Source organism: Labrus bergylta, chromosome 16 (assembly GCF_963930695.1).
Source record: "Labrus bergylta chromosome 16, fLabBer1.1, whole genome shotgun sequence".
Classification (NCBI taxonomy): Eukaryota; Metazoa; Chordata; class Actinopteri; order Labriformes; family Labridae; genus Labrus; species Labrus bergylta.
The window spans coordinates 15,201,715-15,228,216 of record NC_089210.1 but is presented as its reverse complement, the minus strand read 5'-3'; the positions used below and the strand labels follow the sequence as shown (position 1 = coordinate 15,228,216).

Sequence of the window (26,502 nt, the reverse complement as noted above, 5' to 3'; positions counted from 1 at the left end):
GTCCTCCTGAACTATCCTGGCTATGTGCTCTCCTCCAGACCCCCCTCCACTGTTTCATGATTTATTTTGTATTTGTCCTCAGTGTTTGTTGTCTTGTATTTTCTCCCTGCCTCTGTGTGTTTCCCTCCAGTCTTGATTGCCCTGATTGTCCTCATCTGTGTCTTGTTGGTCTCACCTGTGTCTGATTACTCCATGTCTATTTAGTCTCTGTGTTTCTTCCCTTCTGTGTCAGATCATTGTTGTAAGCTGTCATATGTGAGTTTATGGTGGATGTTGGTCGTCTTCTGCTCAAGTGTTTTGACTTCTAGTTTTTGGTTTAAAGTAAGTTTTGTTTTTAACTTCTGCCTTTTTGTTAAATTAAATCCTTTTGGTTATTCTGCACTTGGGTCCACCTTCCTTGTTTTATACCTGAACGAGACACAGGTACCCTCACACCTGTACTTAAAATGTCTTAAGGGTCAGGTCCCAAAAAAACACTACCCTGTGGAAGCACTCACTCCAGTACTTTGAGAAACTAGTTCACCCTGATGAACCCAAAATCCCAGTGTGGTTGGATCCTCATCAATTTGTGTTCAGAACCACCAAAGAGGATGTCATCTCTTCTACAATCCACTGAGTCTCCTCACAGCTGGAACACAGATCAGAAAGTCTCCCTGTGTTGTAGAACAATGAATCAATGAGCGGTGTATCATGTAAATCCTTTTATTAAGACATTGCAAATTAAATGTATTCCTGGTTCTTCACAGAGTGGAACAAACTACAAAATATGTCACATCTCTATCCAGGTGTGTTTGTCAGAATTTTACTGTTTTTATTCCTTTAAATGAAGAGATGGAAGATGTTATCCAGCTCTTTCTGGTCTTGATGGCTTTAAGTGAGATCCTCTAGGCTCTGTGTTTGGTCTCCACCGGCTCCTCAGAGAAATATCTCCCGTGTCTTTAGCTGTTAAAAGTGTCGCTGTGTGGAAGGTTGTTTAGAGCTTTGTCACTGGAAACAGCGGCACACTGATGAAGCGCGACCCAAAGCAATCTAAAGCTGTGAAGAGCGCAGCAGTTTGTGTCTTTGGTTCACGTGTTTACAGCAGCTTGAACAGGTTCAGTTTGAAAAGGTTATGTCACCGCTCACGCACGGGATCACAACTCGACAGTCATTTTACACATAGATGCGATGCGTTGCCGTCCGATGCAGAGGTCGAGTGTTAACGGAACATTTAAATTAGTCTATTGGATTAAAAGCCAAAGAACTCGGAGGTTATTGGGAAAATCCCCGACTATCTAACGTGATGACGTACGCGCGTGTGTATTCATTCAGGAGTTCAAAGACTCAGCTTGGAGACAGAGCTGTCAGATATACTACAGAAGAAGAAAACAGTTTACATAATTTAAACTTCTGAATCACAAATTAACTTTTTTTAATGTTAAGAAAAGTTTTCAGTGGACTTCACCTCTGAGCAGAGGGGGGGAGAGGAGGGGGGGGGCGATCAGTTTTTAACAGACCGCTCAGAGACAGAGCCTCTGTCATCCAGCAGAGGGCGCTGCAGCAGTACTCCAACTGAGAGGAAAGAAAGAGACAGAGATGGAGGAGTGCTGAGCAAGAAGAGCCAACAGCTGCAGAGAAACCAGACACACACCGTGCACACACACACACACACAGTGCGCGCGCACACACACACACACACACACACACACTGTGCGCACACACGTACACACACACAATGTGCACAGACACACACACGTACACACACACACACACACACACACAGTGTCCTGTACTCTGCAGTTATATCTGTCTGTATGATCAAACACTAAATATGTTTCAGGATCTTTTTGAGGATTTGAAGATAATTTCATTTGAAAATGAAACTCTGTGACGTGATCTTTGTAAGAGACAAATCTAAATTAATCTATGAATGTTTATTTATTTTAATATCCACACGTTCTAACCCCTAACCCTTAATGACAAACGGTCAGATCAGGTTGTCTAGGCGTGCTGACCTCAGACTCCAACAGGCGCAGCCTTAAGTCGTGGTCACGGATCTCTGACATCTGCCTCAGCACGCTGTCCACCCTGCAGACACACACACACACACACACACACACACACACACACACACACACACACACACACACACACACACACACACACACACACACACACACACACACACACACACACACACACACACACAGTTTATTAAAGTGAGAAATGATCAGTCTCCCTGTAAACACAGATGTGGCGCCCTCTAGTGGTAAACGATATCAGATCTCAGTATGCACAGCAGGTTTGTTATTAAATAAACAAACATTAACAGGAATGAAGTTCTGGTATTGTGACGACAGCAGGACCGGGTTAAATCCTGTAGGCGCTCTTCTTCTTTGTGTACAGATTATGGTTGTAAACAGTCGGAGGCGTTGGCAGAGTCGGTGGGAGGAGCTAAACTCCAAAGGTCGCCCAGGACTCGGTTTTGGAGGTGACTCCCATTCAGTCAACATGACGCTTTGATCCCGCTCTCTGCCTTACTGAAAGTTCCTCACAGATATTTGTCATCCAATCAGAGAGCAGTAAACGGTTAGCGTTAGCTTACTTGGTGGATGTGTTTTTGAGTCGGGCCGTGTCGCTTTCTCTCACTCTCTTGTTCTGAGCTGACAGCAGGTTTTCTTTCTGGATCACCTCCCACGTGTTGAGCCGGCTCGCCTTCCTGCCGCGCAGCTCCAGGACTGAGGACGGAGGGCAGAGGTTAACCCAGGAAAAACACACACACACACACACACACACACACACACACACACACACACACACACACACACACACACACACACACACACACACACACACACACACACACACACACATCCCACATGACGCTGTCTCACCAAAGTGTTTGCTCTTGACCGAGGGGATCTGTCGGACGTATCTCTTTACGACCAGGTGGAGGTGTGAGATGATGATGAAGGGCGGGGCTAAGCAGGGCCTCGAGTGGTACTCCACGATCAGGTTGTAGCGCTGAAACTTCCAGTAGGTGTCACTGCGCCCCTGGACCTTAGAGAAGGTGTAGCTGCAGAGAGGAACATACACTCTGTAAGTCATGAAACACACACAAACAGGATCCTGTGGACTGATGGAGAGATGTCAGAGTGATGGGGGGGCGTCCGCAACCGGTGACCCTCCGGCCCCCTACAGACTGAGCTACTGCCGCCCCCAAATGAAATCACATTCAGAGAGGATCGTCATATAAACAGGAATTAAACACCTGAACATGGCGATGAGCAGGTTGACCAGCACGATGTTGGTGAACAGCAGGTAGATGACCAGCAGGATGACCACCAGCCAGTTAGCGTACGTGCTCATACACGGCTCCTCTCCGGCCTCGATCAGTGTGGCGTTGTTGGTACATTTGTTCTCCTCCCGTTTATCAGCTGGAACCAATCAAAGAGGTTAAAACAACGAGTCAGGAAGTGAACACGCTGCACGCTCCTCTTAACGTGTTTTTAACCCTTTCAGGACACCGCTGATCGACTCACCGTCCATCTCGTCTATTGGAATCTGTCCAAAGATGTGCAGGTACGGTCTGTAGAAGACTCGCCGGAATATCCAGTTGGGACGCGGGTCGTATGGGTAGAGGAGCGCCTGATTGGCTACTCCGTACGCCATGAGCCACACGGCGAGGAAGAAGAGGAAGAAGAAGACGTCCTTCATCTGAGGGAGACGAGAGACGAGAGGAGGAGTCAGAGACGTTTAAACCCCTGTGTGGTCGTTCAGAGCGCCACAAGCCTCCTCACCATCTTGCCCACGATGATGATCTTTGGTCCCAGCTGTTTGTGGATGGCGAAGATGTGGATCAGGCGAAGAGTAAAGACCAAGAAGTCGATGGCCATCACAGCCCGACCGAACTCGTACGACTCGGGGAACATCCTGAAACACCACAGAGACACATAACCACGTTGTTCGAAAGGTTTTTATGTTTTGAAATTCTATTTTATATATTGTAATATCTTCTTATTCTGTATTATTTAAGTTGTTGCTAGTTCTGCTTTATTTCCTTGTTAATTGTTTAGCACCAATACACCAAGTCAAATTCCTTGTATGTGTAAATAAAACCCGATTCTGATTCTGATTCTGATTCTGATTCTGAATGATCCAGATTTAAAAAAAAACCAGGATCAGAGAATCCAGATCACTCTGACCCTCTTTGTTCAAAGGAAACTGGACTGGATCCCCCTGATCCAGGTTCGGACTTTGAAAGAAGACTTAATCCAGATTATTTGAGGGCCTTCACATGACATACTTTAGTCCATAGGGGGCGCCATATATCAACACAGCTGCTGTAAACAATAACGTATCCGCCCCCTGCTGGGATCAGATCCTCCTCAAAGTTTTTTAACCTTAAATGAAGTTTAACACAAATTGGAGGTTTGATCTGAAGTCCTCACTAACAGAACCCTGTTTTAAACCTGTAGCACCCTGCTGTGTTTCAGAGGTCTCACCTGCAGCAGAGAGCGAGCATGAAGAGAGAGATGGCAGTGAAGTCAAATTTGTTCCAGACATCCTGGATGTAGTTCTTCATACTTTGGATCACGAAGTTGCTGCCCATGAAGAACGTCTGATAAAAAAATACAGAAAACCGAGTCAGTCTGTGAGAGTTCAGTTTTGTAGTTTTGTAGTTTTGTAGTTGCTCATACATTGAGAAGAAGAAACATGATGAATGTTTTTCAGGTTAGCTGCGTCTGAACGTCTCACCTGTCTGATCTCTTCACACACCAAGGTGAAGACCCAGAAGTAGAGCACAAACTCCAGGGTGGACGGACCTTTGGGGGGCGGGGGCTTGAAGTCCACCAGCAGAACGTATGCAAATAGGCAGAGGAACAGGAAGTACATGAGCACATTCCCTAGGAAGGAGGTGACGGGAGCAAACCAGAACTGTCTCCACCGCGACAAGATGAACGGCCTCTTTGAGTTTGAAGGTGAAGGCTCTGCGGTCAAGAGGAGGAGAGAGAGAGAGAGAAGTTAATACATGTTCATAAACTCTGTGAAGACGCACAGACCTGCAGAAGACTCTCAATACTTTTTGTTTTTAATGTCCAAAACTCCTGCAGAGTGTCTAGACTGAACAAATATGTTGGCATGTGCAAACTAACATCTCTCTCTCTCCCCCCCCCCCCTCTACGAACGATCATTAAAGGAGCAGTATGTGACTCTGCCCCCTAGTGTTTAAAGTGGGTACTGCAGTCTAAATTCTAAACATCATAGACAGCTGTCTCCCCCCCCCCCCCCTCTCTAGAGTCGATGCTCACTCAGGTTGCCATGTGGTGGACTCTGAAGCTTCAGTGTTTATCCAGCTCTGCATGGGTCTGTAAACCTTTCTGTGTTCTAACCTCTCTCCATTTTTCAAAAGCATCTCCAATATTGATCCTAGTTTGAGCACGTTTCTGCTCGTGAAGCTTATTAGAAACATGCAGAGGCTTTTTAGGTCGAGTACAATCACTTCTATCTGAACCACTTCTCTTGCCCGCTTCCATCGCTGCAACACCTGTTGACCTGATAACTGCTCTCATATCTGGCAAACCGAGGGGCGTCCAAAACAGCCGTGTGGGGGGTCGCCTTAAAAGCGCCTACCTTCTCTGGTCCAAACAAATCCAGAGAATTCAGGACCAGAATCTAAAGTTAGAAGGAGGACATACTGGCTGCTGCATTGTTGTCAGAGAAGCCAGCACTTCAACATAGCATGTTTCCTTAATGTCTGATCATATAGTAAGCTCACTTTATCATTTCATCAACATTTTGATGATCTGTATCCTCGCTCACCTTTCAGGTTTTCTTTCAGAGCTCTGAGCTCCTCAGCTTCTTCTTCACTGTGACACAAACACACAGACGATCAGAGAGTTCGTTTTGAAGATATAAAAACATCATAAAGTCTCATGTTTGTTTGTTGAGCTTTACTTCTGTGTGATGTCGGCGAAGGAGCAGACCGTGGCGTCGTTTCCCTCTAGACTGTCTGTGTCTCTGTACTGATTGAACTCCACAGACTTCACCTCCTCCTCCTGCTCCCTGAAACACACACACACACACACACACACACACACACACACACACACACACACACACACACACACACACACACACACACACACACACACACACACACACACACACACACACACACACACACACACCTTAGTCTGTTTACTAAATCAACTGTTCAGCTCCTGTTACAGTCATGGATCATCCAGGTCCAGGTCCAGGTCTTTTTTCCCACCATATCACACAGTAACACACACAGTAACACACACACAGTAACACACACACACACAGTAACACACACACACACAGTAACACACACACACACTCTTACCTGAAGCTGATGAGCTTGGTGTAGAGGAGGGGGGGCAGGAAGAAGGTGAGGACCAGCTTCCAGACCTCCGTGCTGCGCTCCATGTCGCCCCACCAGATCTGAGACAGCAGAGACTGAAACATGAAGAAGTGTCATCAGCTCAGCTCCACTCAGTCTGTTAAACCGTCTGAGATCACGATCTGTACCTGAACGCCATCATGGCTGAAGAACAGGCGGGCGTCTGCTGCTGTGGCCATCTGTAGACAAGTAGCTCCGCCCCACACCGGAGACGTCCTTATAAGGAGAGTGAAGGAGCGGCTCTCACTGTTCTGGTAACACTCTCCAAACACATCTACACACACACACACACACACACACACACACACACACACACACACACACACACACACAGAGTGAGATGAAGATGATGGTTCAGGTTCTATCTGTTTTATTTCTATGTCTCACCTTGTGCGAGGTCTTCAAACCTCTGAGCGAGCTCCTTCATGGACACTTTGTTCTCCGTCTCAATCTCCAGCCGAGAGAGTTCTCTGAGTATCTTACAGCCAGACAGAGCGCTCAGCACCGACTCCCCCGCCTCACAAACACACACACACACACACACACACATACACACACAGACACAGACACACATACACACACACACACACACACACACACAGACACAGACACACACACACACACACACACACACATACACACACAGACACAGACACACATACACACACACACATACACACACAGACACAGACACACAGACACACACACACACACACATACACACACACACACACACACACACACACACACACAGACACAGACACAGACACAGACACAGACACACACACACAGACACACACACACACACACACACACACACACACACACACACACACACACACACATTTTAATACTATAGATTGAAGTACTTGACGTTGACGTACGTCAGGTGACTCTCACCATCTCCCAGAAGTAAATCGCCATCTCGCTACGGTTCTGCAGCACGGCCCAGATGAAGAGGGCGGACCAGGGGGTCAGGCAGCGCCGGTCCCGGTACAGACACTCCCCAAGAAGCATCTTGTTGACGTGCTGCAGAGAGAGAGAGATCATCACTGTGATAACAGCAGCTTCTCTGATAGGAGAACATAGATCTAAAGAACATAGAAAGACTCTGCTGTGTGACCTTCAGAGCCCTCCTGGTGCTGGTGTTGTGGTCCAGGCCCAGAGGTCCGTAATAGAAAGGCTGACAGACGTCACCCAGCAGGTCCCACAGCAGCCGAGACACCTGCAGATCCAGAACAAGATGAACCCTAACCCATCGTTACACACAGAGGATCAGTGAGGCTAGTGGATCCTCTTCCTCACCTCGTACAGGTTCAGCTCCATGGCGGAGGCGGTGCCACTGAGCGCGCTCTGTGGACTTTTGAGCGGTGATGTCACAGGGTCCAGGCGAGGCAGCGTCCCGGCGAGGTCCTGCCGCTCGCTCAGACGTCTCTGCAGCAGGATGTAGGCGAGCGAGCTGTCAGACAGAGAGCGGTACAGACTCTCCAGACGGCCGTAAGACAGGTAGTCCACGATGTTCAGACCGTTCTCACAGAACAGACGCACAAACGTCGGTTTGTCATTTATCAGGGCGTCTGTCATCAAGTCCTCCAGGTCCTCATACTGTCAAAATAAAGAATCTGATCACTTCCTGTATCTACAGCAATCACATTGATCAGATATTGACCTCTGACCTTCCACTGGATGGCTCCGTTGAACAACTCCGTCTTGGCGATGTCCACTCTGTTCCACGCCACGGCCAATTTGAGCTCGTCGGTGTACTCGCTGGCTTCACTGGACACTCGTTTACTGGCTGCACACGTCAACGTTTAAACATTTAGACTGATGAAGTCAGCTGGGCCTCAGATGAAGTCTGTTTCTGTTTTCTCACCTCCAACCAGAGCTTTGAGAAGAACTGTATCAAACTCCTCTGAAGACTCCTGAGCGCCATGAAACACCGTGATGAGATCTCTGTGCTGGAAGATACTCAGAGCCTGAACAAAGGGGGGGACAGAGACAAAGACAGAGAGAGATTGAGAGAGAGAGTGAGAGAGATACAGAGAGAGTGAGAGAGATACAGAGAGAGGGAGAGTGAGAGAATGAGATAGATAAAAACTTTATTGATCCCAAGGGAAATTCAAAGCATCCAGTAGCAGGTTACAAAGACGTACATGACATGAAAAATTTGTTACAAATTAAACCGCAAAACCGACGCCCCCCCTCCCATACATATATTAACCTGAAAAAAGATTTAAAGAATACCCCTAGATGAAAAAAACATAAACTGTGCAATTAAAAATAGACTTATACAAGAAATGCACATATAAAAATATATGTGTAATTTAAAGCAAGAACCTATAAACAGTTGAGGGAAAAAATCTGTAATTAGACCTGAATATTAAAAAAAAAAAAAGAGTGAGAGAGAGTGTGCGAGAGAGAGAGAGAGCGGGAGAGAGAGAGAGAGAGGGAGAGAGAGAGAGACAGAGAGAGAGAGAAACAGACAGAGAGAGAGAGAGAGAGACAGAGAGAGAGAGAGAAAGACAGAGAGAGAGAGAGAGGGAGAGAGACAGGATCCAAGGATCCAAGGATCGGAAAACTGCCTGGATAATTTTCAAAAGGACTTTCAGGACATGAAGGAGGAGACGGAAAAGAAAGAGGGGAAACTCAACAACCTCAGAGGCAGACAACATAAGTAAGTCTGACAGCCTCACTACATCCAAAAAAGCTTAATTTCTACCGTCTCCTGAGACTACTCCCAGGTTCTCCAACAGTTTGAAGACTCTGAAAGAAGGTCTGTCTGTGCTGGAGAGGGAATTCATGGAGTTCAGAGAGAAAACCCTTGCTAACCTGCATCAGAAAACTTCTGTTAAACAACAGAAGAACGAAACACACTGATCCTCCAACAACAAGATCAGATTAAAGAACTACAACAGGCTGTGAGAGAGCTAGAGGAGGATAACCAAGCTCTTCGGATGATAATGTGGACACTGAGAGAGGAAATTACCATCATCAACCAAAGCAGAACAAGCCAAGAAGAGGATCGTCAGATAATAGATGCCACCTCTCCCCCATCTGAAATGAACCAGTCAGGATGCTCAGTATCCTCAACACCTCTATCTCTAGTCCCACCAGCCTACCCAAAGCCTTCAAGTAGAGACACACACTTCTCTGTCAGCCAACCTAAAACACAAATGAATATTGCCACACATAAAGAAATCCTGTTTATCAGTGACTCCAACGGGCAACACACACGGCTGTTTCCTGAGAAAATATCAGTGAAACTCTGGAGCCCAACAACAGATAAAGCCATGGAACATCTGTCCAGTGGAAGGTTTGAGGGAGTAGAGCATATCATCATTCACACCGGATCAAATGACCTGACCAGGAGAAAAGGTGATATACCTACAGCACTGTGGCAGCTGGCAAAAAGAGCCACCAAGGACTTCCCCTCCGCAAAAATAACAATATCCACATTACTGCAACGATCGGACATTCCTCAAAACATCACTAACACTATTAATTCTGAGATCGATAGGAGCTGCATTCAGATACCAAATGTGAGTGTGGCACACCATGACAACATCAGCTACCACCACCTGCATGATAGCATCCACCTCAATGACACAAAGACACAGCTCTGAAAAGAGAACCTCGAAAACAGCAAGGCTTCCCCCACCCTCCTCTGGAGAACCGCAGGTACCTACACCCTCCCCAAGAACACAGATACACAAGACCACCAACCACCTTCACAACCAACAAAAATATCCCCAACCTCTCAGTCAGAGAGACCAACGCCCTCCCCAGGAACACCAGGGAGGAAACCAGCCTTTCCCAGAGCACCAGGGTAACCCCCATCAGATGCAGCGACCATACCCTCACCCCCACCCTGGGCAGATATACCCTCACCCCCAGCCTGGGCAGATATACCCTCACCCCCACCCTGGGCAGATATACCCTCACCCCCAGCCTGAGCAGATATACCCTCACCCCTACCCTGGGCAGATATACCCTCACCCCCACCCTGGGCAGATGTACCCTCACCCCCACCCTGAGCAGATATACCCTCACCCCCACCCTGGGCAGATGTACCCTCACCCCCACCCTGAGCAGCGACACCGAGCCTCTCAGCAGCAGCCGCAGCAGCAGCAGCTCCCCCCATCACAGCTGTCTCTTCATCAATGGCAGGAACATTACCCCCAGAAAGAACAACCAAATGAACATCTTCTGGAGTACACCCCACTAAAAGAAATCCCAACAGAGAGAGACACCTACGCTGATGTCGCTGCCAGAACAAAGGTTCCTCTGCAACACCAGAGAAGAGACAATATTTATCCTTTTATCATTAGTTAATTAACTATTTGGTTAATACGTTGAATTTATACTGCACATATTTGATTGTAATGATTTATGGTATCTTGGACACTTTGTTATGAAGCACTACACTTTTAATTGAGAGAATTGCATCCTTTTCTGTTAGTAGTTGGAATATTCAGGGACTGAAGTCCTCTACGTTTGGAATGAAAACTTCAAACCATGATTTTGTAAATAGTATAGGAAACATTGATATTGTAATCTTACAGGAAATATGGCAACATGAGAACACCCCCTCAAACTGCCCAAGTGGCTACACTGAACTGAGTGTACCATCGGTTAAACATTCCCATATAAGAAACGGCAGACAGTCAGGAGGAATCCTTATTTGGTATAAACAAAAACGTTTCAATCATATCTCACCCGTCAAAAAAGGGAAAAATCATATTTGGGTCAAAATTAAAAAAGGACTCATTGAAAACTACAAAGATGTTTATTTATGCGTTATTTATTGACCCCCTTCAAGCTCCCCATATTATTCTGAAGAATACCTCCAAGAAGTCCAAAGAGAAATACTTAACTTCCAGTCACTCGGTTCGGTGTTATTACTTGGGTAATAATTTGGGATTTTGGGATTTGAATGCCAGAACTGGCAAAGAGAAAGATTGTATTGATACAGATGGAAATATTCATTTAAATATATCTCCCTTAAACCAGCCTGTGGTTACAGAACAAAGACAAAGCGATGATAGTACAGTTAATAAGAATGGGAAAGACATCTTACAAATGTGTAAATCTCTAGGACTCTATATAGTGAATGGTAGGACCTGAGGAGATTCTCTGGGCAGGTTTACCTACTGCTCTGTTTTAGGTAACAGTGTAATAGATGATGCAATCACAGATCTCGATTCAGACCAAATTAATGCATTCACAGTCCTACCCCAATGTCCCATATCAGACCACAATCAGATCACACTGTATTTAAAGACATTAGAGACCCAGACTCCTAACAACACACCCGATGACGACCTGTTAGCCCTCCCCAAACATTACAAATGGACAGAAAACAGCCTCACACACTACACCAACACATTTAACAATGCTAACATCCAAAACATGCTAGATACATTCCTAAGCAGACAGTACCCCATAAACAAAGAAAGCATTAATTTGACTACAAAAGATTTGAATCAAATATTTATTAAATTAGCGAAAGAATCCAGAATGAAGAGACCAAGTACCAAATGGAACCAAAAACCAGCCAAAGAACTGTGGTTTGACAGTGAATGTTGCTCTTTCAGGAAACATATCAGAAAACGGTCAAACAGGAAACACAATGACCCTGAAAACAAAGAACTGCGTCATGAATACCACACCGCCCTTCAACAACACAAAAAGATAATCAATCAAAAGAAAACTCAAAACTCAGACAATGAATTAATGAAAATCGAAAAGGCAATAGACCAAAACTGTTTTTGGAAACTTTAGAATTTTTTTTACCCAAGAAAACATAAAAACAACATCGCCATTCAGAATGGCAACATTTGGAAAAGCTACTTCTCCACTTTATATCAAAATCAAGAACAATTCGGTTTAAACACACATCAGATCATCACAATAGACAAATTAAAATCATTAGAAAATGTAATAAAAGATAATCAAAGTACTTTGGACAGTCCGATTACAATGGAAGAGCTACAGGACAAAATGTCTAACCTGAAGAATGGAAAGGCGTGTGGTATCGATGGTGTCAGAGCAGAGATGTTAAAACACGGCAGCAGGAAACTTCAAGCAGCTGTGCTTCAATTATTTAATTTAGTTTTAAAAAGTGGTGTATATCCTGATATATCCTGAACAAGGGTCTGATTACTCCTATTTTTAAAAATGGAGATAAACTGAATCCCAATAATTATAGAGGAGTCTGTGTCAGTTCCAATCTGGGGAAACTGTTCTGTAGTATATTAAATTCAAAAATCCTGTCCTACCTGACTGAAAGTGACATTCTAAGTAAATCCCAAATTGGCTTTCTCCCCAAACACAGAACAACAGACCACATCTTCACTCTCCAGAGTCTCATCCAGAAACATGTACAGCAGAAGAAGAAAGGGAAAATCTTCGCTTGCTTTGTAGATTTCAACGGCCTTTTCTATCAGCTGCTCCAAAACGGTGTAGGAGGAAAAGTTTATGATCTGATTAAATGTAAATACTCTGAAAATCAATGTGCTGTAAAAATTGGACAAAAAAGAACTGAATTCTTTAAACAATGTCGTGGGGTCCATCAGGGCTGTAATCTGTCACCGACACTTTTCAACATTTATATCAACCATTTAGCCAAACTACTGGACGACTGTCCTGCCTCAGGACTGGACTTACAGGGACTACAAGATATGAAGTGTCTTTTCTATGCAAATGATTTGTTATCACAAACAGAACAAGGTCTATAAGAGCTTCTAAACATCCTCCATCAGTACTGTGAAAACTGGAACATCAGTGTGAATCTAGAAAAAACTAAAGTCATGATATTTCAAAAGAAAGCAAGATCACAAAGCCAAAAATATCTGTTTAAATTGGGAGATTTAAACATTATTAAACCACACAATGGAGTACACGTACATGGGCCTAGTGGTAACTGCATCAGGACATTTTGGTAAGGCTGTGAGTACATTGGCTGATAAAGCTCGTAGGGCTTATTACAGCATAAGAACAAACTTGTTCAAACTCAACCCCCCAATAAGGATTTGGATAAAAAAATTCAAAAGTGTGATTGAGCCAATTCTGTTATACGGAAGTGAAGTCTGGGGCCCATTAATCAAAGAGCAGCTCTGGGACTCAAACCCAGTGGAAAGAGTCCATCTGGAGTTTTGTAAAAACATATTACCAGTCCACAGAAATTGTCCAAACCACGGCTACAGAGCCGAGCTGGGCCAGCTCCCTCTACTGATCCACATTAAAAAAAGAAGGTTGAAGTTCATGAACCACCTGATTGAGTCCGAGTCCGAGTCACAGCAACACAGTGCTTATTTAGAACACACACACTCTCTGATCACTGATAGAAACATCACACATAGATCCACATATCAAAGCAATGCCCTGATCCCCAACTCACAAATTCAACAAACAGACAAAGATAATAAACAGAAATATATGAATCAGTGGAAATTAGAAACCCAAACAATACATAGATTAGAATGCTATAGTTTACTGGACAGGGAATTTAAATTAGCCCAATATTTAAGAGAAATAAAAGAACCTCTTAAAAAACAAACAATGACTAAATACAGGCTCAGTGATCACACACTGGCTGTAGAAACTGGTCAACATAGAAGACAGTGGTTAGAGAGATCTCAGAGAGTGTGTGTGCACTGTGGAACAGGACAGGTGGAAACTGAACTTCATTTCCTCACTAGCTGCCCCACATATAAAGACATTAGAGACACCTTCTTTCCCAGATTTAATGATCGAATCCCGGCTTTCTTTCCCTCCCTAAAGAGGAACAGATGAGAATCACTCTGGGAGAAGAGAGCTCGACTGTAGAGATATCAGCAGAATATGTGTCTGCATGTCATCGAGTGAGAGAGGGTTCTATGTAAGTTATTTATATTCAAGGTTTTTCATGTCACAATACATGTCTGGTCACAATATAATAATAATAATAATAATAATAATTTTCATTACTCCTTTATGTAATTGTATTTTTCTTCATTATTTAATTTCATATGTAAATGATTATAATGTGTATTGTATATTTTGCTTTGGCAACATGTTTAACCCAAACATCATGCCAATAAAGCCTTTTGAATTGAATTGAATTGAGAGAGAGAGAGAGAGAGAGAGAGAGAGAGAGAGAGAGTGAGAGAGAGAGTGAGAGAGAGACTGAGAGAGAGCGAGAGAGAGAGAGAGACAGCGAGAGAGAGAGACTGAGAGCGAGAGAGGGTGAGAGAGAGAGAGTGTTCTTGTCATATACCAACATAAGAACTCTTACTTTGTCCAGCAGTCTCTCCATCTCAGTCTCGGCAGTGAAGTATCTCCGCAGCCTGTCACGGACTCTGTCGCGGAGCTCCGTGCTGAGGCCCTCAGCAGCCTCCCCCTCTGCGGGGGGGGAGGAGGGGGAGACGTCAGTCAGCAGCTCACTGATGAAGTCTGCAGCCGGACCAGAACCAGACAGGACCAACCAAGGGGTCTGTTTCCTGAGGGAGGAGTCTAACCTCTGAGACACAGAGCGAGGGAGATTTAACATCACCTCTCCTGACATGTTGTTTATCTAAACCCCCCCACCATCAGAAACACATGTGCAGAGGGTCCTCACCTCCAGCATGCTGGAATCTCCTGAGATCAGCATACAGAGCACGGGGATCTCTATACTGCCACTTCCTGTTTTCATTTAACAGAAGAAGAAGAAGAAGACATTTTAAGTACGTCTCAGAGGTCACCTTTAAATGTGTCTGTTCAGATTTCACTCTTTCATCACCCCAGATGCCAGTGCGCTGATGGGAAATGTAGTCCTCCAGGCTGGCCCTGAAGCCGGTCTCTCCACCCCGCCGGCCAACACTCCCATCATCCACCAGGAGGAACGCCTGACAGTTATTATCCAGACAGCAGGAGTCATGAGACGTGTCCTGGACGTGGTAACGAGCAGGAAAGCTGCCCTGAAGACAGGAAACACAAGAAGGTGAACATGTTTCTACATCCTGGTTACCTGAGAGTGACACCTCCTCTACATCCTGGTTACTTGAGAGTGACACCTCCTCTACATCCTGGTTACCTGAGCGTTGACGAGCTGCTGTCTGTTATGGACCAGCCCCCACGGAGCCACGCCCAGTGCGATCACCTTCTTCTGGGTCAGAGCCGGAGCCGCCGCCCCATGGTCCCTCACTGCCTCGCACACACAGCGGGCCACGCCCTCCCTCAGACCCCCCGTCAGGATCCACGCACCTGGGTCAAACACGGGGGAGATGTTTATAATATTATTATTATTGCATCATACCTAATGTCTCAATTTAACCTCAGCATTCTCCATGTTGATGTCTGTGTGTGTGTATGTATGTGTGTTCTCACCTGTATGTGTGTGTTTGTGTGTGTTCTCACCTGTATGCGCGCGTGTGTGTGTGTGTGTGTGTGCATGCGTGTTCTCACCTGTATGTGTGTGTGTGTGTGTGTGTGTACCTGTGCTCTGCGCAGCTCTCACCAGTCCGTTCCTGATGACGTCTCTCACCCACGGTTTGATCTTCTCCGGGCCCTCCCCCCCCACCACAGACACCACCAGGTTGGGGGAGGGGAGCCCCCAGCGCTGCGTCATCAGGTTGTAGACGATCTGAGGGGGCGTGTCACATGACAGACGGAGAAACTACAAACATGGAGGGAGACAGAGTCCGACAGCACATAAACAATCCTCCCCTCATAAGAGGGCGGAGCTTTAGCAAGGTGAAAAGGTCAACAACAAAGTGCCCCCTCCTTTATAAATGACATCATCATCCTGCACCCCTCACATGGCTGTGTCTGCGTCCAACGCCGGCGAACTCCAGCTCCCCGTAGGCGTCAGTGGGACCCTCAGAGGAGTGCTGTCTGCTGTCCCACTGAGTGACGATCGCCGCTCCAAAGAAATCTCCTGTAGCCACCGAGCCATGCTGCTCACGCACGCCACCACACTGACACAACGCCCCGTTACTGTACAACACAGAGACACACCTGTGATCACCTGTGGAGTCACCTGTGGACTTACCTGTGGAGTCACCTGTGGAGTCACCTGTGGAGTCACCTGTGGAGTCACCTGTGGAGTCACCTGTGGAGTCACCTGTGGAGTCGGCTCTCTGATTAAAGAATCATCTGAAGGATTTCAAACCTGACCTGGAGGAGTCTTCTACGAACGTGGAGCAGATCCTCTTCTTGATGACCTTTGGGATCCAGCTCTGAGAAACAGGAAACAGGAAATCATTCAGCAGGATGTGTCCTCTGTGAGATCTGATCTTCAGATGGTCATGTGAGGATCAGATCAGCTGTAGGACTCTTTATGAGCGTGATGACGAGCTGAATGTGGATTCATATATTTATTTATTTATAATCTGTCAAACAGGTTAAAAAAAAAAAAAAACCCAGCTGTTTCTCCTTTTGCACTTCTTCTTTGTGTTTGTTGGATGGGGGGGGGGGTCACAGAGGGGAGGGGGGGAACAGACCATACTGCTCTATTAAAGGTGAGGTCAGAGATCAGGTAACAACCCTGAAACTACAAGGTCTGATTACGCTGAAGAGGAGGAAGAGGAGGAAGAGGAGGAGGAGGAAGAGGAAGAGGAGGAGGAGGAAGAAGAGGAAGAGGAAGAGGAGGAGGAGGAAGAAGAGGAAGAGGAAGAGGAGGAAGAAGAGGAAGAGGAGGAGGAGGAAGAAGAGGAAGAGGAGAATGTTTCTCCTGCAGCTCTTTGCACAGAATGAGGGTCTCTATGACGTCACACAAACGTTCAGAGTGTTTCATGCAAACACAGTTTAGTGTACGGACAAACACAACCAGTCTGAGGGTCTCTTTAAAGTCTCTTTAAAGTCAGCCAAGATCATGTTTTTCTCACACACACACACACACACACACACACACACACACACACACACACACACACACACTCTGATTTGCTCCTACATTCCCTGACATGGATCTGCTGGTGTGAGATCATTATCGTTTTCCGTTCTGACAAACTGCGTCTCTACTCTCAAACATGCAGCATGTACAAACACATGAAGATTATTATGAAAAGAAATAAAAACATTAAAAACCTGCAGAAACACAAAGACCGGCTTGACCAGAATCTGTTTCTGGTCAACGAGCAGCCCGTTAGTTAATGGACTGTTTTACATGTTCCTCCTGTGTGTTTCCATAATAACACACACACACATGTTGTCCCCACACTGAGCGTGTCGGCTAAACAGACGACAGAAACATTCAGCGTCAGAAAGTGGAACAGGAAGGATAGGAGCTTTTTTAATTTCCCTCAGAGTATCGTAGGCATTTCCCCTTTGAATGTCTGAACTGGCTCAGCAGCTCCTACAGACCCACAAACAGGTTTTCTTTTTTGTAAAGGTCTTCAGAGTAGACAAACAAATGAAGTGAACTTGAGTGCAGGGATAATTTGTAAAGCAGATCAGATTACAGTAAGGACAGACAGATATTATCATGATGACAGTTCTCTGCTCGCAAGAGGTGAGCTGTGTACAGAGTTATCAGTAAGAAAGACTTCCTGAAATGATTTCACTCTTATATCACTCGGTACACTCATCACACTCCATTATATCATTCTGTACACTCTTATATCCCTCGGTACACTCGTAGTCAAACTTTTGAACTCTGATTTAACTGGTTTGAGGAGTGCAGCGGTCTGAGGATCATACCTCCACCCCCCCGTTCACAGAGCAGCATCCAGGTGATTCTTACCTGATCTTCCTCCTTCCTGCTGCCAGCCTTCCCTCGTCCTCCGTTCTCCTGCTCCTTCATCCTGCTCCGCTGCAGCTTAAGTCTGCTCAGAAGGATGTTGGTCAGCTGTTCACCCTTTAGTTCCAGGAGGTCAAAATGCTCCAGCAACACACATCAGGGTCATCAAGAAACAGATTAACAAACATGCCCTTTAGCTCCACCCACAGCCTCCTTTCTGCCCCGCCCACAGGGCTTGAGGGGCGTCGGTGGAGGGTGACTCATTCTTTACATTCTCCTGAATTCTGTTTGATTCAGGAGCAGGAACAGGAAATCACCTCCTTTAGGTTAATGACAAACAGAGACTCTAGAGCCGACAGTCTCCGAGCAGTACCGTCCTCTCATGGGGGGGGGGGGTATCCTCGCCCCTCTCAGTCATTTCCTGAACACAGGGAAGTCAGACGTCACCCACATTGTTGAGCTCAGGCCTCTCAGCAGGTTAACCAGCTGATCCTGAACACACACACACACACAGGAGCTCAGGTGAGATCACATGACCTCCCTGTGGTCCTCCATCTCTCTGCAGCCGAACACTGTGGCGGCAGTGGTTGCGTCTTATATGTGTTTCTATATTTCTTGTTTTCACCTGGCTGTTAAGCTCCTCCCCCTCTTGGTGACACTGTAAATTTGTAAATGATCACATTTCATTTAAGTCACTCAGCAGAGTGCAGCACATTTCTTGCAACTTTTGAGAACTACTGTTGCCGTGGCAACAAACAGGTATTTATATTATTTGATTTTTACTCATATCAAAGTTTTTTTAAACTCTGGTCATGTGACACTTCAGCTATGAATTAAGACTTGAACCTGAACATGATTTAGAGTTTCCTGCTTTTCAGGCAAATAAGTGAAATATATTTGAGTTGATGTCACAGGAAGGAGACGGAGACTCTCTGGAGCCTCAGTCCTTCAGAGTTTAACTTAATCGGTTTTCTGAAAAAACGATTAAAGATGTTTACAGGTTAAACCGTCCATCCTGGGTTTCTGTGTGTTGTTCCTGTTACTTTGTGTGTGTGTGTGGAGACAACAATGTGAGATTAAGGAGAGGGTGCAGGAAACATGAGCTGATAACTTGGGAAACAGTTTCCTGTCATTCCATCTCATAATAACCACAAGGACAGTTATAGCTCATTAGACTGTGGGAGGAGCTACAGGGGGCAGAGCTACATGGCAGTTTGTTTGGTACTTTATGAAGCCATCACAGCTTTCATTGAATCCTGTTGATCAGTATCTGATACTACCTCGTCCTCTGCTGCCCCCTGCTGGTTCAAAGTTTACAATGATCCTTAATAAAGTTTAACACATTAAATTACTGCTGCAGACTGAAGCGTCTCTTAGAGGTTTGACCTCCTGTTGTTTTACACATTACCATGGAGACAGACTAGTGTGTAAGGACATCTTCAGGTGACTTGTGATCACTCAGGTTTGACAGTAAAGTAAAGTCATGTTTTGTTTGTAAAAAGGAGTCAATGCAAGAAGTTACATTTACAGTTTATTAGTTTATTAAAAAAAACGCAGCAGCGGCAAAACAAAATACAAAAAAAAAGAAAAATAAGATGGTGTGAGACGGAGCTGACTCTGCAGAGGACGACATGGTTACTACTGTTTAGACAGACACACACTGTTTCTGTACACTGACACACACGAGAGCCAGACCCCCTTCTCTTCAGGTCCACCTTTAACTCGAACTACAGGCTGCAGCGGGATCTGATGGAGGGAACATTTCTGCAGCTCAGACTTCATGCACGACGCAGCAGCAACACCTCAGAGATCAACCGAGCATGTGCAGAGTCTCTGATGCACCGCGTTCCAAATGCAGACTACACGACAACTCTGAACGGGTTTACAGTCATAACCACAAATACAGTTCATTTCACAGTGTGCAGGAGGAGACACACACACCGCTGCAGGATTTATGTAACGTGTATGTGTGGGGGGATCTCTGCAGGAGGTTTTGTTTAATTGTTACAGTAAGCTGTGTGTGTGTGTTTCATTTACTACATGCTTAAACTACACACTATGAAGGTCAGCATGCAGTCAACCAGCCGTGTGTAGAGTCAGTGTGTAGCTTGTTTTAAGGACACAGTGCAGGCAGCGTTACTGGACTTTGAATCTTTGACAGAAGAACACAAAGAAGAAGTCTGGAACAAATAAAAGACCTTCTGCTCGTGTTGTTCAGCCTTTAAGTTCTCACAGCTCGTATTCTTAGTCGAGGTTTAATTTCTACTTTTTACAGCCGTTCAAAAGTAACATTAGGGGTGGGGCTTTAAGAGCATGAATCACAGCAGATTTTTGCAGCTCTATTTGACTCACTGCTGCTGTAATAACTCTACATCTCTGCACTGCATTCACACACTCGGCTGGTTCTGGTCTGAACAGCTTCGAGTCTATGAATTGTACACGTGGTGGAGGCGGGGTTTAAAGTAAACATGAATCTAAAGACTCGCAGACCTACAGCACTAACAGATGAGGAAGCAGAGCACACAGACTCATGTTTAACAAAGTGTGTGTTGGAGGGGTGTGTGTTTTCTAAGGAGGGGAGGGGGAGGGTTAAGGAGAGCGAACAGTGACTCTGCAGATGTGTGAACAGGGCCGCTGTGTTCATGTTGACATGGACACATGCTCATGACGAGAACCAACAAAACAAACCCCGGAAGAAGACGACTCAAACAGCAGACACACACTCTGCTGAGAGACTACGGTACAATGAATCACCACGGCAATGTACTTAGACCCCGAGGAGGTGAAACCTTTAAATACTGTTTGAACGAGAAAATGAGAAAAAGAAGAAGAGTCTTTAAAATGTTGCTGCAGACGAGCGTCAGACTCTGAACAGACGAAGACTAGCGCATCCGGTACTCTGACGTCTTGGACACCTCGCACAGCTGACCCTTGAAGTCGATGTCGACGGTGAAGTCCAGGTCTCTCTGCGGACAAAAAAACCACACGTCAGACGGCACACATTTCTGTCCGACGGGGCATTCAGAGAACTAAACTGTCAGTGTCGATCTGGACGAGTACAGATTTAAAGTTCAGTTGGAATGTAACAAATGATGTGAATGACGAGTGATCAAAACTGAGAACTTAACATGAACAATCCTCCTTAAATAAACTCAGCTTACGTTGTTCTTGACGTTAGGCTTCATGCTGATGGTGCCAAAGATCTCCTCTCCAGTCTTCACAGTCAGGTAATCATCCAGGTAGAACACAGTCTGCTTCCAGTGAGTGTAAGGAGACTCTGGGCCTGACAGAGGGAAACAGGCTCCATTAATACAGTGTGTCAACAGTCCACAACATACACCTCCAAATAATACAGACTGAGGGCCACAAGATCCAAGAACCTGTAGCACACAGAGGATCCACCTGCAGGCTCCATCAGGTCAGTGCAGTCTAACCCTATCAGAAGGAGACCTTATTCTTAAATGCCTGCTCGATTAGTTTGTAGGAGTGTACTTGACAGACTTCTTAAACTGTCTGCTTTTATTCCCCTGTATTGGCCTGCGGATGTTCATGATACTGATTCAGAACCAAGTGGAACGAGCAGATATGTCACAGAGTTTGACTAGATGTTCAGCCGTGTTTGTTCCAGTCAGAGCTAATGAGACAAACTGCCTGCTGGGTAAATGCTGCACAGCGATCAGTCAGGTTCAGGATACAAGTGTTAAGACAACAGGTGTGTGGTGTGTTCACTTACTGGTAGAGAATCCGGTCCTCTTGTGGCAGCGAGTGAACTCGATGTTGAAGTAAGTGACCAGAGCGTGGATGTAGTCGTTCCTCTTCACCTGCAGGCAGAACGGCGAGGTGAAGGTGAGGTCGTCCGCCTTCACCGTGTAGATGTCCACCTCCTGAAAACAGATGGGGTCAAAGTTAGATCACACAATTCTCCTTTATACACACATATTTAGGATAGGATAATACTTTATAATCCCCAGAGGGGAAATTCAGGCGTTGCAGCACCACAGACAAAAAAGCTCAAAATACACATTAAACAGAATAGATAAGATAAATAAAAATAAAAACAGGTGGTATATACAGTACAAAAATGATGAAGTTAACTATGCAGGGAATTGAGACAGTATTGATGACGACAAGTGATGATTAAAGTGACTTGGTATGATAAATTATTATTATTGATTATCATTGGAATCATCAGAATCCACCCACCTTGATGAGACACGCGCTGCTGACCAGCTGTTTAGGGTCGACTACATCCACCAGGGGCTCCTTTATCGCCACCTCCTTAATGCACGACATGTCGAATCCGTACACGTTCTCCCACCCTGACACAGAAAGGTCAGATCATTAACACACAGGGACTCTTGACTGCAGATGTAGTCTCCTCACAGCACAGGATCACTGAATCATAACTAGACTATAATCCTCCCAGAAGGCATCTTTTCCCTCCAAACAGAGGACCTGTCATCCCTGCCCTGTGATTGGCTGATACAGAGCACTACCTTCAGGACTCTCAGCCAGGATTACATGTTGACACAGTCACATTAAGGTAAAGATCCTGTTTGACTTCAAACTAAAAATAACCACACTGTGACCTTTAACCTCATTCCTGGTCATGTTTAGGTAAGTTTTAAAAAGAGACAGAGTCAAAACATGTTGTCAGGAATATGTGGGCGTGGCCAAAATAACTGACAGCACCATTAACCAGTTAGATTTGGAGAAACTGATTTGGTTAGGGAAGGAGGACTTGACATATTTATAACCTGTCATGGTCTAATCAGAATAATTAAACACCTGTGTGAGAGCAAAGAGGCTTTAACCAATAAGCCAGGAGAACCAATCACAGCACAGTAAGCCGGCAGGGTCGACTCCACAGCCAAGCACACGTTTTTTTTTTACTGGCCATAATAATGTCACATCCATTTAATCAAGGTTTTATGTTGCTTCAGATAGAAATAACGAGTCATTATAAAAAGGTAGATCTGACGTGTGGCAGCTTCGGTACTCACAGTGGATTTTGTAGTCCTTGTACTGCCGGTCTTCAATGGCGGTGACGTAAAGAGTCGCCCTGTCGGGGAAGATGAGTCCGTCTGGTTTCTGTTGGAAAAGAAAAGACTGTTCAGACTACAGCTCAAACATGTTCCGGTTTCAACTCACCAGAAGCATCTAAACACAGATTTACAACTTAAAGAGAAAGATTCTGAGATCTGGATCAGAGTGCTTCTTCTACAGAAATATCTACAGTCTGTCAAATATTCAAACGGACGAGGTCGTACCAGCCACTTGTCCCTGGCGTAGATGACCGTGTTGAGCATGGACTCGTAGAAGAGGCAGTAACCCATCCACTCCGATATGATGATGTCTACTCCCTCCACAGGCAGAGTCACCTCCTCCACCTTCCCCTTGATGATGGTCACAACTTCAAACCCAAAAAGAGAAGATGATTACTCCCTGATCCTGACACCAAGTTTCCCCTCAGCTCTGAATCTGCTCACTCACCATCATCCATCTTGTTGGCCTTCACGATCTTCACAGCGTAGTCTGAGATGCTGCTGCACTCGATCTGCAACAACAACAGTTTAAACTCACTGTGCAACCTGAAAGAAGACACTGCCTACACATGGATCCACATGTCTCAGTACGTACCCCTATAACCTTCTTGGCTCCGGCTTTAGCTGCAAACATGCAGAGGATTCCCGTCCCGCTGCCTACATCCAGCACCACCTTATCTTTGAACAGGTGTTTGTTGTGAAACATGGAGTTACGGTACGTCAGGGTACGGACTTCATCCTTCAGCATCTCCTACAGACACACAAACACACACTGGGTTAAAGCTTTTATTTGTGGTAAATATGAAGCTGCTTTAGTGAGTTTATTTTCAAAGAAATCACCTCGTGGATGCCAAAGTGGGCGTAGGAGTCAAAGTAGTAATCCTTTGATGTCATGTCCTCGGCTGAAGGCTTGGCTGAGCTCTCCCCCTGAGAAACCTCAACAGAGACACACACAGTTACACACTGTTACATCACAACATGCAACACATTTTCAGATGGATTCTGTTGGCCAGGACATTCAAAGTAATATTGGAAGTGCTCATTTTACTCTAAATTACCAAAAAAAAAAGGCTTTTTGCAGACAACTTCACATGTGTCATTACCACATCACACAGGGATCGCACAGGTGTGCTGAGGTGTCAGTGGGCGGGGCCTGAGCCACTTAGGTTTAGTTCAGATTGTGATTCTGTTGAACTACACGCAGCATTGATATAAAGACAAATATTCTTATGAAAGCGTTGTGGACATTGCTGCTTCGTACTCCACTTCCATTGTGTTTTTTAAACACCATATCTTGCGTAAGGATTTCTGGAGCAGTCCTCCGGGAATTATCTAGAAGTTTTCAGGAGTGTAGATATGAAAACGGTGTTGAAGTTTGCTGCTCCTGATACCAGGAGCTACTGATGATGATAAATGACCTGGAGGAAGATCTGGCTGTCGATAATCTGTTTCATACGTTTATGATTGTGGGTAATCTTGATAAACATTTGATGATTAAATTGCTTTTGTTCAATGTCAAGTAATTTATTATATTTGTTTGAGCACTCTTAATCACAGCGAGGTCTTTTTTAGCTTTTTAAATATTATGTTCAAACAGACGATTTATGTAGCCTGAGGGTGATAAGTAACAAAGCAGATATCGGCAAACACAATTAAACCATTGAGGACGCGTCCTGCACCCTCAGGTTAATTTGAGTATCTTAGTTCTTCATCTGGGTACTGATTAGATTAATTAAATTATTAAATTAAGAGTTATGAGGGTTTCTGTGTTGGCCAAGTTGTAACCAGGCCAGCCTCCTCGGAGCACAAAGGTGGAGCACATGGTGCTTAACCTGAGAGTGATGGGGTAGCTTCAGGCCTCGCTCTTCACACACCGTTAACCTCACACACCGTTAACCCCACACAGAGACACCGACAGTCTAACCATCACCACTAATCCCCGGTAAGACCTACCGACCAGCAGGCCTTTAAACTGCAGCCGGTGGCGCCGACACGCATGTAACGGAGTCCCGCAAAGTTACCTACAAGGTGTTAGACTTCACCTTCTGACCTCCTAATGAGTCATAAATCACACAAATGGACGTAAGAGCCGAGGTCAATTAACTGTTTACCACTAATGAAGCCGCTCACTGTGGGGACAGATGTGCGCATGAGTGTAGCATCACCAGCTAATGGTGGCTAACAGCGGGAGCTAACAGTGGCTAACAGTGGAGCAGCGTTGAAGCAGACGGAGAATGAGGCAGCATCCTCAAGCTAACATGCTAACACGTTCGTCTCCATGCGGTCCCTCCGGCTGATGAGACTCAGCCGGCCGCTTTTTTACACTTTCACCCCGGCTTAACACCCCGTGTCTGTGGGTACTCTGATAACTATACATTTACATTAACACAGACATTGAAGCGTAAACGTCTCTAGAGTTTGAATCATCTCTGAACTGCGTGTGTTTTAAATGAATGAGACTCTTCAGAAGTTAAAATGGTCGCATCTCTTTCTTCAGAGAACGTAACGACACGAAGCTCGACTTCAGACGGTTTTAAAACACTCAGACATGTTTCATAAATCAGTTTAAATCAGAGTTAATTAATAAAATAAAAACATAATTTAAAGCAGTATATTTAGTGTTTCCTGCTGTAAGACCTTACCTCCATCCTCTCTGCTGGTGCCGCCATTTCGATCTCCTGCCTGACTGCGTGAAGCTCGTGAGCTTCAAGGATCATACCTCATCCCGCCCACGACATCCAACTCTGACTTCTGATTGGACAGCAGGACTGAAGACCCCGCCCACTGCGATCAGTCACTTTCTTTGAATCTGAATATTTGACTGCGACTTACAGAAAAGAGATAAGTTGACCCTTGTTCACCTTGAATTCATATAAATTAATATATATATATATAATTAATTATATTTAATAATGACGTCATTTTCTGTGTTAATAAGTAATTGTTAACATTTTAGTCAATCTTATTTCTGTAAAATAAACGGAGAGAAGTCAAAGGAGAGCTGCTCCATTCAGTGGACCAGATCTGAGTTCCAGTGTTATTTTTCAGTCTCTTATAAATAATAACTGATTACTTACATTGCAAAACCAGTATATTATAAAACTTATAACAACAAATAAGCAATCTGAGTTAGTACACAGGTGCATTGCTTTGTAACACATCACCTCCAGCACTGCTGAATAAGGACTAAGTTCACTCAGAATGCATCACTATGTTGTCTCAGCCTTTGGACTGTTGGACAGTTAAAATGATTAACTCTGCTCCTCTTCTGTGGCCAATGTTTATTGTATTACAATCTGTACTCCTTAGAGGAACTGCTTGTCAACCGGCAACTGCTTGGGGCCTCAGAC

General features: G+C 45.1%; 2 protein-coding genes across 3 annotated transcripts; both read right to left on the bottom strand.

Moving 5' to 3' along the window:
• Positions 1-688: 688 nt before the first annotated feature.
• On the bottom strand, positions 689-18,449 carry trpm4a (transient receptor potential cation channel, subfamily M, member 4a). Its single transcript, XM_020649584.3, has 27 exons — positions 18,111-18,449; positions 16,544-16,605; positions 16,186-16,363; positions 15,863-16,043; positions 15,462-15,631; positions 15,168-15,345; positions 15,006-15,070; positions 14,682-14,906; positions 8,280-8,382; positions 8,083-8,201; positions 7,712-8,011; positions 7,530-7,631; positions 7,307-7,435; positions 6,794-6,923; positions 6,535-6,680; positions 6,350-6,462; positions 5,938-6,045; positions 5,803-5,849; positions 4,738-4,970; positions 4,485-4,600; positions 3,780-3,912; positions 3,522-3,696; positions 3,251-3,416; positions 2,874-3,055; positions 2,585-2,717; positions 1,995-2,067; positions 689-1,551 (listed from the first exon to the last, which is right to left on the bottom strand). The coding sequence occupies exons 1-27, from the start codon at positions 18,168-18,170 to the stop codon at positions 1,441-1,443; spliced, it is 3,738 nt and encodes a 1,245-aa protein (XP_020505240.1). The 5' UTR covers positions 18,171-18,449; the 3' UTR covers positions 689-1,440.
• Positions 18,450-19,625: 1,176 nt separating this feature from the next.
• On the bottom strand, positions 19,626-25,864 carry prmt1 (protein arginine methyltransferase 1). Of its 2 annotated transcripts, none has more exons than XM_065965039.1 (10): positions 25,795-25,864; positions 23,993-24,079; positions 23,748-23,903; positions 23,601-23,664; positions 23,378-23,520; positions 23,111-23,198; positions 22,311-22,426; positions 21,841-21,991; positions 21,269-21,390; positions 19,626-21,073 (listed from the first exon to the last, which is right to left on the bottom strand). In XM_065965039.1, exons 1-10 carry the CDS (start codon positions 25,819-25,821, stop codon positions 20,990-20,992), a joined length of 1,038 nt encoding a protein of 345 aa, XP_065821111.1. In that variant the 5' UTR covers positions 25,822-25,864; the 3' UTR covers positions 19,626-20,989. The 2 variants fall into 2 exon arrangements, with proteins under 2 accessions (XP_065821111.1, XP_020505267.3); XM_020649611.3 differs by having other exon boundaries at positions 23,993-24,088; positions 25,795-25,852.
• Between the last annotated feature and the right edge of the window lie 638 nt (positions 25,865-26,502).

Coding starts and splice junctions, on each gene's coding strand:
- trpm4a (XM_020649584.3), bottom strand. CDS start 18,170: ATGAAGGAGCAGGAGAACGGAGGACGAGGGAAGGCTGGCAGCAGGAAG. Junction 8,202..8,279: donor TCTCAAAGCTCTGGTTGGAG/GTGAGAAAACAG, acceptor TGACGTGTGCAG/CCAGTAAACGAGTGTCCAGT. Junction 7,436..7,529: donor GCACCAGGAGGGCTCTGAAG/GTCACACAGCAG, acceptor CTCTCTCTGCAG/CACGTCAACAAGATGCTTCT.
- prmt1 (XM_020649611.3), bottom strand. CDS start 25,821: ATGGCGGCACCAGCAGAGAGGATGGAG. Junction 24,089..25,794: donor CACCAGCAGAGAGGATGGAG/GTAAGGTCTTAC, acceptor GTCTCTGTTGAG/GTTTCTCAGGGGGAGAGCTC. Junction 23,665..23,747: donor GAGCCAAGAAGGTTATAGGG/GTACGTACTGAG, acceptor TTGTTGTTGCAG/ATCGAGTGCAGCAGCATCTC.